This window comes from Sceloporus occidentalis, unplaced genomic scaffold (genome assembly GCF_023333645.1).
Source record: "Sceloporus occidentalis isolate IW3139 unplaced genomic scaffold, rSceOcc1.0.p SCAF_215, whole genome shotgun sequence".
Classification (NCBI taxonomy): Eukaryota; Metazoa; Chordata; class Lepidosauria; order Squamata; family Phrynosomatidae; genus Sceloporus; species Sceloporus occidentalis.
This window is the reverse complement of record NW_028317195.1, coordinates 1,201,639-1,216,581: the sequence shown is the minus strand read 5'-3', so window position 1 is coordinate 1,216,581 and position 14,943 is coordinate 1,201,639. Positions and strand designations below refer to the sequence as shown.

Genomic DNA, 14,943 nt, shown 5'->3' with positions numbered 1-14,943 from the left:
CCACCACCTGTGGGTTAACTCTACAAAAGAGCTCCCTGGTGGGGTCCATGGTGTCCCGGTTATGAGGGGTTAAAGTCAGCGGGCAATTGCTCGGGTCCTAGCCAAGAAACAGTTCCAGAGGATTATGGCCAGGACCCGGTCAGGCAAAAGGGCATGTGATACACTGGTGATACAAAAAGGGAAAACAAGAACCGCATAACAACAATAATTAAAACAAACGAATCTTGGCAACCCAGGGTTGTGACAGATACTCTATCCATGAATCCCCAACAATTCATTTTCAATGATTCCTGTAAGACAGTGCAGTCTTTGCGCAGCAGTTTAGCATTAATAATACACAATGTTTCAAACCTGGCACACTTGCAGTTTGAGGATTGTTACTCATACTTGTTGAGTCCCATCCTTGTTGTATATCTAAGGTACTGCACAATAAGAATACCTCATTTTGTCATCCAACAGGTTTATTTCCAGTAATAGTTAGTTTTCAATTACACTTATCAGTATGAGAGAAGGCAGGGTGTCTTTTTAAAAATGACATCACTGCAGCTTCATCTCAGCTTCTGCAGCAGCATTACTTACAGATATGCTGCAGCTCATCCTCCACACTCTTTGGGATTCCTGGCAAACACCACAAACAAGCTGTTTGGTGGCAGAGTACACATGCCCATGTAGCATGGAAGGAAAGGAAAGGGATAGCAATTAAACAACAAAGAAGTAGGTTGAACACCCCTGTGGCCTTACCCCCTCCCACTTTACCTGTCTGGGAGAGAGTAGCTGGCTCTGCACCTGATTAAGTAATATATATACCTGTTGACTGCTGACTCATCTCTACATTATTCCAAAACTCACAACCAGCCGTTTATGACAGCAGTGGAGCAACTACTACAAATTACGGTAAGTAAGTCTACTACAGGATGGGCACTCAGGACCCTGTACCACTCTGGAGCAATTGCTCCATGTACCCCTTAGCTGATCTGGCCCTGGATGTGGAGAGGGTATGTAAGGTGAGAAAAAAATGATGAAGATTGATGAGAGCTGATGTAAAGGAAGTGTGTAGGAAAGGAAAATGCAGTCAATTTGAACAGATGGTAGGAGAAATGAAGTGAGAAGAGCAAGGGTGAGATAAGGGTAGGTAAAGAGATTATAGGTGAGTTTAAAAGAAGAGGGATAAAGGCAAGCAGAGGAGGGAGAAATAAAGAGGGGAAGAAGAGAGAGAAGGAAGAGAAGGGGAGAGAGAGCATGCAAAACAGATAAAAGATTTTAAGAGTGATCTGGGGGTTGAGAAAGAGAGGGAGAAACACAGGAGGAAAGCTTTTTGGTCAAGAGATTTTGGGACGTACTAAACAGCATATTGGGGATGATGGGATGATGGGATGATTGGCTGCAATGTTCAGCACTATCAATAGGTGTCAGTATACTTTTTACACTCATGGTAAATCAAAGTATGTTCTTTTTGGTAGTTCTTGATACTAAATTGCAATGAATACATTGCAAAAAGAAGCTGCAAATGTTTAACTGTTTACTTGCTGAAATATATACAGTTTTATAACGGAATCATGGTAAATTATATAGAAATAATAGAAACATTTTAAGTAATCAACATATTGATATAATATGGTAAATGTATGTGCAAACACCATATTTTACCTGTTTTGACAATATGGGAATATATATTATTATTATTTTTATATGGGGATTATGGGTGGCATATTATAGTTTCACATGCTAAGGAACATATTTGACCCATTTCGGATAAGAATATGGGAATATTATTATTTTTACATGGGGATTATGGGTGGAATATTATAGTTACACATGCTAAGGAACATATTTGACCCATTTCGGATAAGAATATGGGTATACTCATTTTTTTACATGGGAATTATGGGTGGAATATTATATTTACACATGCTAAGGAACACATTTGACCTGTTTTTGATAAGAATATGGCTATAAATATTTTTTTACATGGGGATTATGTGTGGAATATTATAGTTACACATGCTAAGGAACACATTTGACCTGTTTCTGATAAGAATATGGGTATAATTATTTTTTTACATGGGGAATATGGGTGGAATATTATAGTTACAGATGCTAAGGAACATATTTGACCCATTTCTGATAAGAATATGGGAGTATTATTTTTTTATATGGGGATTATGGGTGGAATATTATAGTTTCACATGCCAAGGAACACATTTGACCCATTTCTGGTAAAACTATGGGAATATTATTATTTTTACATGGGGATTATGGATTGAATATCATGGTTACAGATGCCAAGGAACAAATTTGACCTTTTTCTAAAAGGAATATGGGAGTATTATTATTTTTATATGGGGATTATGGGTGGAATATTATAGTTTCACATGCCAAGGAACACATTCGACACATTTCTGATAAGAATATGGGAATATTATTATTTTTACATGGGGATTATGGGTTGAATATCATGGTTACAGATGCCAAGGAACAAATTTGACCTGTTTCGGATAAGAATATGGGTATATTAATTTTTTTACATGGGGATTATGGGTGGAATATTATAGTTACACATGCTAAGGAACATATTTGACCCATTTCTGATAAGAATATGGGTATAATTATTTTTTTACATGGGGATTATGGGTGGAATATTATAGTTACACATGCTAAGGAACATATTTGACCCATTTCTGATAAGAATATGGGTATAATTATTTTTTTACATGGGGATTATGGGTAGAATATTATAGTTTCACATGCCAAGGAACACATTTGACACATTTCTGATAAGAATATGGGAATATTATTATTTTTACATGTGGATTATGGGTTGAATATCATGGTTACAGATGCCAAGGAACAAATTTGACCTGTTTCGGATAAGAATATGGGTATACTCATTTTTTTACATGGGGATTATGGGTGGAATATTATAGTTACACATGCTAAGGAACATATTTGACCCATTTCTGATAAGAATATGGGAGTATTATTATTTTTATATGGGGATTATGGGTGGAATATTATAGTTACACATGCTAAGGAACATATTTGACCCATTTCTGATAAGAATATGGGAATATTATTATTTTTACATGGGGATTATGGGTTGAATATCATGGTTACAGATGCCAAGGAACAAATTTGACCTTTTTCTGAAAGGAATATGGGAGTATTATTATTTTTATATGGGGATTATGGGTGGAATATTATAGTTACACATGCTAAGGAACATATTTGACCCATTTCTGATAAGAATATGGCTATAAATATTTTTTACATGGGGAATATGGGTGGAATATTATAGTTACACATGCTAAGGAACATATTTGACCCATTTCTGATAAGAATATGGGTATAATTATTTTTTTACATGGGGATTATGGGTGGAATATTATAGTTACACATGCTAAGGAACATATTTGACCCATTTCTGATAAGAATATGGGTATAATTATTTTTTTACATGGGGATTATGGGTGGAATATTATAGTTACACATGCTAAGGAACACATTTGACCTGTTTTTGATAAGAATATGGGTATACTCATTTTTTACATGGGGATTGTGGGTGGAATATTATAGTTACACATGGGTCAAATGTGTTCCTTGGCATGTGTAACTATAATATTCCACCCATATTCCCCATGTAAAAAAATATTTATAGCCATATTCTTATCAGAAATGGGTCAAATATGTTCCTTAGCATGTGTAACTATAATATTCCACCCATAATCCCCATGTAAAAATAATAATAATATATATTCCCATATTGTGCCAATCAAAACAGGTAAAATATGGTGTTTGCACATACATGTACCATATTATATCAATATGTTGATTACTTAAAATGTTTCTATTATTTCTATAGAATTTACCATGATTCCGTTATAAAACTGTATATATTTCAGCAAGTAAATAGTTAAACATTTGCAGTTTATTATGTATTCGTTGCAACTTAGTATCAAGAACTACCAAAAAGAACATACTTTGATTTACCAAAGTATACTGACACCTATTGATAGTGCTGAACATTGCAGCCAATCATCCCATCATCCCCAATATGCTGTTTAGTACGTCCCGAGATTTTAATGACAGCACAAAAGCTAGTGAATTAAAAAAGGAAATCCCTAGTAAAATTCACTGCAAGAGAGTTTAGCTGGCATAATGTATAACTTTATTAGCGATGTGACTGTCATTAATTTAAATATGATTTAATCTGAGACATCCAAGCTATTCTTGGAGCAGAATCCCAATACAGCTGTGCCTTCATATACATTGTTCTTTGTTTCAGTGAGACTGTCCCATCATGTGGCTCACCCTGCTTATGGTAGTGTTGGCTCTGATCTACTGGTGCAGGTGGCATAGGCAGAGCCAAACACTAGAGAATATCCCAGGTAAATATGTATTGATCACTGGATGTGACTCTGGATTTGGAAACCTGCTCGCAAAGCAGCTAGATCAGCGTGGGATGCGGGTACTGGCAGCTTGTCTGACAGAGAAAGGAGCTGCCAATCTAAAAAAAGCAACCTCCAGCAGACTGCAGACAGTAATCCTGGATGTTACTGATAGTCAAAATGTGAGCGCTGCTGCAAAATGGGTTTCAGATAGAGTTGGAGATGAAGGTAAGTAAACTTTGCATAGTGGTACAGAATCCACTGGTACTATATAAGTTAAACGTAATAGTAATAAATAAACATAGTTTCTTAGTAAAAAGGATGTAGATGCATGGAGTGATATAAAGTAAAATAAAGTAGGTTTCATGCCAAGCAACCTACAGCGCATAGCTTTCTTCAAAAGACCTATCCTGCATGTACAATTTTTAGACTCTGTTGCATTTGAAGAAATTAATTCTGTGGGTCAATAATAGACAACATTGCTAGGAAGGGGAAAAAAATCCTTCCTTATGATAGGGTGAAGACAGTTCTTTGAATAACTTTTTTTCTTTCTAAACTTGCATAATAATGGCAATGAGAAATTTTTTTGGTGACAGAATCTATAAAATAGCAGGCTAAAGACGATTCTGAGATAAAATAGAATATCAATTCTCATGTAGCTTCCTGGGAAAAAAAAAGATTGAATTAGGAAACAGAAATGGTAATTCTTAAGTAAACCACTAAGGTTGGGGCGAGTTCCTATAAAATCCAAAGTAATATTCCTATTTGCCTCACATTTTAGGCTCTGCTCAAACATTGGTATTTTCTTTTTAACCATGGTCCTGTTTCTTATTCTTATGCATGTGAAGAGCAAAGGTTGAAAAGAGACACATTAGATAATTTGTAGATAAACATCACCAGTGATTTCTCTGGGCATCCTGGGTTTCATTCCATCTGTGTTTTTCTTGTGTGAATTATTAACTTTACCACCAATATAGGTTTTTTTAATATTATGTGTGTATTATTAACTTTGCCACCAATATAGCTTTTTTCTAATACTATGTGGCAGCAAGGCTTGCATGTTTCCAATAGTACAATTGTAATCAGCATTATTAAAAGCATCTGCTATTTTAACTTGTTAATGACCTTTACATATACTATTAAGTCCTTTAGGACATAATAGTACATTCTGAGGGAAATTCTCCTATTGATATGGGAGATCAGGTTGTCTAATAACACCTTGGACTCTCCCTGGCTCTAAATTGACATTTTCAGAACAGTATGACCACCGGTACATTTGTAAGTATTCAAAACATTGGTGTCTGCCAGTCCCAAAATTAGATCATTTTGATTATCTTCTGGCCCTAAGGTGCTAGGGCTAGCTCTGTATAAGGTAGGTACTCAGGTAGCAAGGTGAAGCCCGGTATGCAGGGATGGACACCATTGCTAAGAATGGTACACACCGGAAGGGACCAAACTTGGAAAAAAAACCTTCCGAGGGTAACAGTAAGCACAAGCGAGCAGAATTCAGGAGACAAGCCAAGCCAGGATTCAGGGAGCCAGAGGTCAGTAGAATTGGTGTCCAAAGCCAAAAGGTCAGGGAGCCAAATGGTAGTAACAAAGGCACTTAAAGCAGGAGGGACACAGAGAGGGAAACCTGTCTGTCAGCACAATACAACTGAACACTCAGCAGTTGTAAACTTGGAAGCTTCATAGGACACTGACCATCCCCCTCTGAATGATTAGAGGGCAGAATAATGACCATAGTGATTTCAGGATTTCTGCACATTAAGAAAGTAATGCGGTTCTAAGTCGCATACGAAGTATTGTGAGCCCCTTTGGATTGGGAGAAGAGGAAGTTGACTGCCAGGTAGGAGCCTTACATTCTGCATCACCAGTCTGTCCCTGGTATATGCTGTAGAGACCCCACAGAGCCATGATTCTTAATCAATGCGTGGTCAGCTACCGTGAGATAAAAAAAATATGTTTTCCCCCCTCTTCAAAAACAAAATAAAAAATAAATTAAATTAAATCTAGAGCTATGTTGACAACAGTTATGTGATCATAACCTCATCCGTAGTTACAAGAGATATCCTTAACGGATCTTCATTCTGTTCTGTTTACATGTTTGACTATTAAATACCAAATGTGTGCTTTTGTCTTCATTAAAAATGTACTTTTTTGTTCTGCTTATATACTCTTTGGTGTATTGCAGGGCTGTGGGGTCTAGTGAATAATGCTGGATTTGGATATGCATTTGGCCCCAATGAATGGCAAAGAAGGGAAGATTTTGCAAAGGTGCTGAATGTAAATTTTCTTGGTTTGGTTGATGTGACACTTAATGTGCTGCCTCTCGTCAGAAAAGCTCAAGGACGCATTGTTAATGTTTCAAGCTGTGGTGGGAGATTGCCTGCAGTCGGAGGTGGCTACTGCCCCTCAAAATATGGTGTTGAAGCATTTTCAGACAGTTTACGGTAAGCATCATAACACAACTGCAAAGGGTTTGTGTTGACCTATCCATACAAGGCACAGAACATCAATTTATGATTTTTTTTCTTAAGGTGTTCCTCAGCATGCATTAGAATTTAGTCCACAAACAAGCAGGAAAAATATTTCTATATGTCATTCTAGAACTAGTCTTTGCACCCCCATACAGCGTTTGTGTGCCCCAAACAGCTTGTCCGTGCCTTTCTTGCCCCTAAACAGCTTTCCTGTACAATCTTTGTACCAAATAGCTTGCCTGTGCAATCTATGCCCCAAACTTGTCAGTGCTCCCAACCAGTTTGTCTGTGCCATCTGTGCCCCCAGTTTACCTTACCATCTTTGTCCTGAAACAGCATGTCTGTGCCATCTCTGCTCCTAAACAGCGTGTCTGTGCCCCTAAACAGCTTGCCTGTACCATCTTTGCACCAAATAGCTTGTTTGTGCCATCATTGCCCCAAACAACCTGTTAGTGCCCCCAACCAGCTTGACTCTGCTTTCTGTGCCCCTAAACAACTTGCCTTTGCCATCTTTGTCCCAAAACATCTTGTCTATTCCATTTTTGCCCCCAAACAGCTTGCCTGTATCGTTTGTGCCCCCAAATAGCTTGCCTGTGCCATCTTTGTCCCCAAACATCTGCCTGTGCTGCTTTTGGACAAGGCATTTTCAGAGCTGTATTAGAATTTGGCTGCATCTGCGTGTCTTCAATGTTCTTAATTGTTCTACAAATAAGAACACTTTAGTCTATTGTTTTCCACATTTTAAGTGTCCAATACTGACCAAAATAAAATTATTTACAGAAGAGAAATGCAGGATTTTGGTGTCAAAGTTTCCATCATAGAGCCTGGTGTTTTCAAAACCCCAATGAATAACACTGAGCCACATATAAATAACCTCAAGCGTTTGTGGGAAAATGCCCCTGCTGAGATTAAGGAAGCATATGGAGAGCAGTTTTACCAACAAAGTAAGGTCTTATATTGTTTTGACCTGTGAAAATGTCAGCATTACAGGTAGAATTATATATATATATATATATATATATATATATATATATATATATATATATACAGTCATGTGAAAAAGAAAATACACCCTCTGTATGGTTTTACATATCAGGACATAATAACTCTGTTCCTTAGCAGGTCTAAAAATTAGGTCAATGCAACCTCAGATGGACAACAACACATATTACACCTTGTCATATTACACCTTGTTTATGAAACAAAAATAAAGTCAAAATAGAGAAGCCATGTGTGAAAAACTAAGTACACTTAATGATTCAATAGCTTATAGAACCACCTTTAGCAGCAATAACTTGAAGTAATGATTTTCTGTATGAATTAATCAATCTCTCACATTGCTGTGGAGGAATTTTGGCCCATTCTTCTTTACAATGTTGCCTTTGTTCATTGATGTTTGCGGGCATTTGGTTATGCACAGCTCTCCTAAGGTCCTGCCACAGCATTTCAATTGGGTTGCGGTCTGGACTTTGACTGGACCATTGCAACACCTTGATTGTTTTCTTTTTCAGCCATTCTGTTGTAGATTTGCTGGTGTGCTTGGGATCATTGTCCCGTTGCATGACCTAATTTTGGCAGAGCTTTAACTGTCGCACAGATGGCCTCAAACCTGCGTAACAAGGATAAAACTTTATAAAGATGGAAAAGGATATAAAAAGGTATCCAAAGCCTTAAAAATGCCAGTCAATACTGTTCAATCACTTATTAAGAAGTGGAAAATTCAGGGATCTCTTGATACCAAGCCAAGGTTAGGTAGACCAAGAATGATTTCAGCCACAACTGCCAGAATAATTGTTTGGGATACAAAGAAAAACCCACAGGGAGAAATATAGGCTGCTCTGGAAAAAAAAATAAAGTGATTGTTTCAAGGAGCACAAGACGACGATACTTGAACAAAAATGAGCTGCATGAACGAGTTACCAGAAAGAAGCCTATACTGCCTCAATGCCACAAAAAGCCATAACCTTGACTTGCCTCTGGCACAGCTTCTGGCACACTGTAATATGGAGTGAAGAGAGACCAAAATAGAACTTTATGGTCGCAAACATAAGTGCTATGTTTGGAGAATAGTCAACAAGGCCTATAGCAAAAAGAATGCTATCCCCACTGTGAAGCATGGTGGTGACTCATTGATGTTATGGGGGTATGTGAGCTATAAAGGCACATGGAATCTTGTAAAATTGATGGCAAGATGCAGGGCCGGCACTTCAGAAGGGGCGGCACTCGGGCACCGAGTGGTTTTCGCTTACCCGCTCGGCGCCCCTCTCTCTCTCCTCTGCGGCAAGTTTCCCTGTTCGGTCTCGGTACCGGCTTGTAATGCAGAGCGCCGGAAGTGACGTGAATTTCCGGCGCTCAGCATTACAAGCCGGCACCGTGGCAGCACAGGGAGACTCGCCGCAGGACTGTTTAAGGGTAAGTACCGGTGGGGGGGGGTAGATAATGCCGCCCCCCCCCCCGGCGTCGGCGGGGGGCGGCATTTTAAACTTCGCCCCAGACGGCGTTAAGTCTTCGGCCGGCCCTGGCAAGATGAATGCAGCGTGTTATCAGAAAATACCGGCAGGCAATTTGCATTTTCTGCACGAAAGCTGCGCATGAAACGCTCTTGGACTTTCCAGCACGACAATGACCCCAAGCACAAGGCCAAGTTGACCTTCCAGTGGCTACAGCAGTGAAGGTTCTGGAGTGGTCATCACAGTCTCCAATCTACTGACATTAATATCATCAAGCCACTCTGAGGGAATCTCAAACGTGCAGTTCATGCAAGATGACCAAAGAGTTTGCATGACCTGGAGACATTTTACCATGATGAATGGGCTGCTATACCTCCTGCAAGAATTTGGGGCCTCATAGACAACTATTGCAAAAGACTGCACACTGTCATTGATGTTAAAGGGGCAATACACAGTATTTAGAACTAAGGGTATGCAGGCTTTTCAACAGGGGTCATTTCATTTTTTACTTTGTTGCCATGTTTTGTTTTATGATTGTGCCATTCTGTTATAACCTACAGTTGAATATGACTCCCATAAGAAATAAAATAAATATGTTTTGCCTGCTCACACATGTTTTCTTAAAAAATGGTACATATATTACCAATTCTCCAAGGATATGCAAACTTGTGAGCACAACTGTACACACACACATTATATATATATATATATATATATATATATATATATATATATATATATATATATATATACACGCCGTATTTGCTTGATTATAAGACCAGGTTTTTTCCAGAGCAAATGCTCTGAAAAATACCCCTCGTCTTATAATCAGGGTCGTCTTCTAATCAGACCTCAAATAGGTCTGACTATGAGACTAAAATCCAGATCCCCCGCAGCGATGCAGGGGACCTGGATCCTCCTGTGTTATGCCCCCCCCCCCAATTTACCGGTGCTTCTGAGTCCCCGGTGCTTAGTCCGGGCAGCGTGTAGAGCTCTACGCGATTCACGTAGACAACTTCTGCTCAAGCGGAAGTTGTCTACGCGAATTGCGTAGAGCAGTACACGCTGCCCGGACTAAGCACCGGAGACTCAGAAGCACCAGTAAGTTTGAAGGAGGGAGGGGAGGGAGTGTTAAATGGGGGGCATAAGGCATTTCTGAAGGCAGAGTGCTCTGTGAAATGCCTTTTAACCCCCTTAATGCCTCTTTGCCTCCAGAAATGCCTTTTAACCCTCTATACGCCACTCTGCCTCCTGAAATGCCTTATACCTCCCTATATGCCACTCTGCCCCATAATATGCCTTTTAACCCCCTAAATGCCAGAGTGGCATATAGGGGTATAAGGCAATTCTGGAGGCAGAGTGGCACATAGGGGGTCAAAAGGCATATCATGGGGCACAGTGGCATACAGTGGGTATAAGGCATTTCTGGGGCAGAGTGGCAAGCCTGGGGGCAGATGTGCATAACTGGGGGGGCAGGTTGAAAAAAAAGGAAATAAAAACAAAATATTTTTCTAAATCATAGCTTTTATTAACAAACAATTGTTCACATAGTTTACATGAATTAACATTTACTGGTAAAACTTTTTTCCTATAGGGTCGTCTTATATTCAGGCTTTTTCTTTTTTTCATAAATTAATATTCAGATTTTGGGGGGTCGTCTTATAATCAGGGTTGTCTTATAATTGAGCAAATACGGTATATATAACCAGGGAGTCTAGCAGGTCCAGCATGAGTTACATTTCTCCCTCCTCAAAATAGACAGACCTGATGACAGATTTAATGCAAATGTGCAGTAGATCTGTTTGTGCAAACAGTGTGTTTGGGTTACATATTTTTCTATTCTTGTACTGCATGCTTGTCAAGGAGCAACTGTAATTCAGTGATGACATAACCATGTCCAGGATCTTCTTTTCTCTTGTGCACTATACTCATGCTGTGTGTCTTTTCTATAAATATTCTCCCATTGTATTTTTGACTGCTGCTGAGCATCCTGCATCCTGACATCTCAGATTGCCTCTGTGAATGAAGTTCTGGCATCCTGCATCCCGGCAAATTCTGACTGTCACTGGATTCCACCCTGCCAGCCTGAACCATGTGATAATTATACCTACCTTCATCCCTACCAGCAGTCACTAGTGGCCACCCTTCCCTCTCAGCAGCACCCCTGCTACTAATTTTCTGATCAGGTGAGCCACATTACCTGGGTTTAGCACTGCCGTACCTGCTTAGGGCACCTTCTAAGGGCACCTTCAGTGTGGGCATTTGCATTGCAGTGTAAGCAGCTTACTGCTGTGGCTCTGTATGCTGGTCCTATATTTATCCAAGCAACTTCCTACTCATCTTCTGTTTTTGACCCGGCTTGTTTGTGACCATTCTCCTGGATAACTGATTTGGCTTGTCAACCTTGTCCTTCTGTTATCACGTTTGATTGCCTGAGAGCTTCCAGCCATGTGCCCTGCCTGAGGACTTCCTGCCATGTGCCCTGCCTGAGGGCTTCCTGTCATGTGCACTGCCTGAGGGTCTCCAGTCCCCCCGCCAGTCCAGCTACAGATCCAAGTCTGAGGTACCTGTTCCCTAGCCGAGTCTGAGGTGTCATCCAGCCATGTGTGTGTGTTTCTCTTAGCCTGTCTGTACCTTCCTGTCTGGTATCATGCATCGTGGGGTACAGACAGAGCCCCAGGTATCCCCTGCAACTACGCTCCTACTTGACCTGCTTACCTGAGTCCTGACACTCTGTCACCCTACATCATGGCATCTTATATTGCCTCTGTGGATGTGGAGTTGTGATGTACCTCATCCTGGCACTTCTGAGTGCCTCTGGGCATGAGGTTTTGACATGCCACATCCTGGCACTTCTGGCAGCTGCTGGAAATCCCTGTACCTCCATTGGCTGCTGAGGATGCAGCTCTGGCGTCGTGCATTCCGGCATCTCAGACTGCCTCTTTGGGATGGTGTTCTAGCATCCGAGCTGACTTTTGTGCACCTCTATTATTAACTCTGCCAAAGTGGATAGGGCTCTGCTGCTTCGTATCCTGGCTTGTCCAAAAGCTGTGTTGCTTCTCTCGTCCAACATATCAGTACCTTCACCCTTTATCCTCAGCATTCCTCAATAACAATACCCACAATCTGGAGGGCTTTCATTCTTGTGGTGTTACTGTTGAGGTGGTTAAGGACTTCTTGGCAAAAGATGATTCATAGTTGACCTGGAAATGCTGGGAAACCATGCTCACTCTGTTGATGTCCCATGTGGTGGTTTGGAATGTCTATGAGGAATATCGGATCCCACATCAGATACCTCAAGAAAAGGATTAACATTATTGACACATAACATACTACAGGATTATGAAGGGCTGAGCTGGCCCTGTATAATGCATTGGGCAAGAAGACTTACATTATATTTGTATAAGACTATACATTATACAGGGCCAGCCAAGCTCTTTTTTTTTTTCCAGCCAAGCTCTTTTTAGCAGCAGAAGATCACTGGGATTGGCCCTTCATAATGTATAGTGAAGTAAAGGAACTGAAACCAGAACTATAACTCCCTTTAGTGAATAGGCCCCATTATCAAGCACTAACCCAAGCAAGAACACCAAAGCTGGTTTGTGCAAATGTGTCTCCCACGATCAGCTCATAAGCTTCTCCCAATATAATTAGAGATGCAACATTGTGGAATATTATGGTACTACTATAAAAAAATAAGAATAACTACTTGGTTATTGCTTTTGTGCCACCATCTGCAAGTCAATGATCTTGTTCTGGCTGTTTTGGAAAAAAAGATACTAATAATACTTTCCTTTTTTACTTTTTTTTTTTATATGTACAAAGGTTACAGGCATTTAGAGTGTCTCTTAAACTGTTCCAGTTCCAAGTTAAGTGAAGTCACATACTGCATGGAACATGCCTTGACTGCTGTTTACCCATGGACAAGATACTCTCCTGGTTGGGATTGCAAACTGTACTACCTCCCTCTTTCTTACCTTCCAACTCCCATAACTGACTATGTGTTAAGTCATTCTGCTCCAAAACCAGCTCAGGGAGAAAAACAGACTTAATTCTTCTGGTTGCTTTGCTAATTATTTCATTTTAACTACTGTCAATAGATATTAAAGAAGAATGCTGATTAATTAATTAAGGTGTCCATGTCTTAAATCTCACTTTCTAGCATTGCATAGCTGGAAGTTCAACCTGTTAACATAAAATGTTCTATACCATTTTATAAATAATGGTTCTTAAGGGGGAGAGACAAAAAGTGCTCAAAAGTGCATCAAATGGCACTAAATAAGCTTCTTGACCACTGCTGCACATTTAAGCTCAAAAGGTTGTAAGAATAACCATAATTTGAACAAAGCTGTGTTGATACAGGATAGTGAGGTAGAGACTAATAACATCACACTTCCATTCTAGCTTGATGGGCTAAGTTAAAGTGTACACTGATCAGCCATAACATTATGATCACCGGCCTAATATTGTGTAGATACCCCCTGACTTGTTGAGGCATGGACTCCACTAGACCTCTCAAGATGTGCTGTGGCATCTGGCACCAAGAGGTTAGCAGCAGGTCCTTTAAGTCCTGTAAGTTGTGAGGTGGGACATCTAGGAATGCATCCTGTCGCTATGTGAACAGGTAGCTAGGAACTTTAGGTAAACGCTAGCTACCTGTTCGCTAGGTAACCGGCCATCCACATGATGTAAAAGAAAACATGATTTATCAGATGAGGCCACCTTTGTCCATTGCAGCAGTAGACAGGGGTCTGCATGAGCACCCTGACTGGTCTGCAGCTACGCAACCCCATATGCAACAAACTGTGATGCACTGTTCTATCAGAACCAGCATTATTTTTTTCCAGCTACAGTAGCTTGTCTTCGCTCCCCATGTGCATCAATGAGCCTTGGCAGTCCATCACCCTGTCGCCGGTCCACTGCTTTTCCTTTCTCTGACCACTTTTGATACTTTGGTACTGACCACTGCAGACCGGGAACACCCCACAAGAGCTGCAGTTTTGGAGATGCTCTGACCCTCGTCTATCCATCACAATTTGGCCCTTGTCAAAGTCGCTCAGATCCTTACACTTGCCAATTTTTCCTGCTTCTAACGCATCAACTTTGAGGACAAAATGTTCACTTCCTGCTTAATATATCCCACCCACTGGCAAGTGCCATGATAGCAAGATTATTATTCACTTCATCTGTCTGTGGTCATAATGTTATGGGTGATCAGTGTATTTTATCTCCTATTATTACTAATGTAATCAGGTAATGTTTTCTTTTTTATGCATTCTTTACAAAAGTGCTGTCTTCAAGTATTAGGTGGATTAACTAGGCATTTAGGTTATTTTACTAAACATGCCAATTCTCCAGCAAATTCTTCCATTTTTTACAGAGTAAAAGTAAATAATCACCACCACCTGATTGTAAACAAATACATCAGCTGGCAGGGTATACTAGGGATTCCAATCGAATCTCATGGTTTTGATTGTCTTTTTTTCCTTGTATTTTTTGCAATCATGCTCTACCCCATTTCCAATTTTTGAAATCAGGGAGTATTTAAGATATTTATAATACATAATTTATAATATATATACTTACCCTTGAGATGTGTGACGGGACGCCCTGTACCCCGACTGGGTA

General features: G+C 40.0%; 1 protein-coding gene across 1 annotated transcript; it reads left to right on the top strand.

Annotated features, from left to right (window-relative positions):
- Positions 1-4,297: 4,297 nt before the first annotated feature.
- LOC149277409 (retinol dehydrogenase 7-like) lies at positions 4,298-13,367 on the top strand. The gene is made up of 4 exons (XM_089502985.1): positions 4,298-4,613; positions 6,580-6,838; positions 7,646-7,809; positions 13,141-13,367. Exons 1-4 carry the CDS (start codon positions 4,298-4,300, stop codon positions 13,365-13,367), a joined length of 966 nt encoding a protein of 321 aa, XP_089359111.1.
- The last annotated feature ends 1,576 nt before the right edge of the window (positions 13,368-14,943 follow it).

Bases quoted from the DNA above. Each gene is read 5' to 3' on its own strand.
- LOC149277409 (XM_089502985.1), top strand. From the start codon at position 4,298: ATGTGGCTCACCCTGCTTATGGTAGTGTTGGCTCTGATCTACTGGTGC. The intron at 6,839-7,645 runs GTAAGCATCATA...AATTATTTACAG, and splicing joins GCATTTTCAGACAGTTTACG to AAGAGAAATGCAGGATTTTG. The intron at 7,810-13,140 runs GTAAGGTCTTAT...ATATGTACAAAG, and splicing joins AGAGCAGTTTTACCAACAAA to GTTACAGGCATTTAGAGTGT.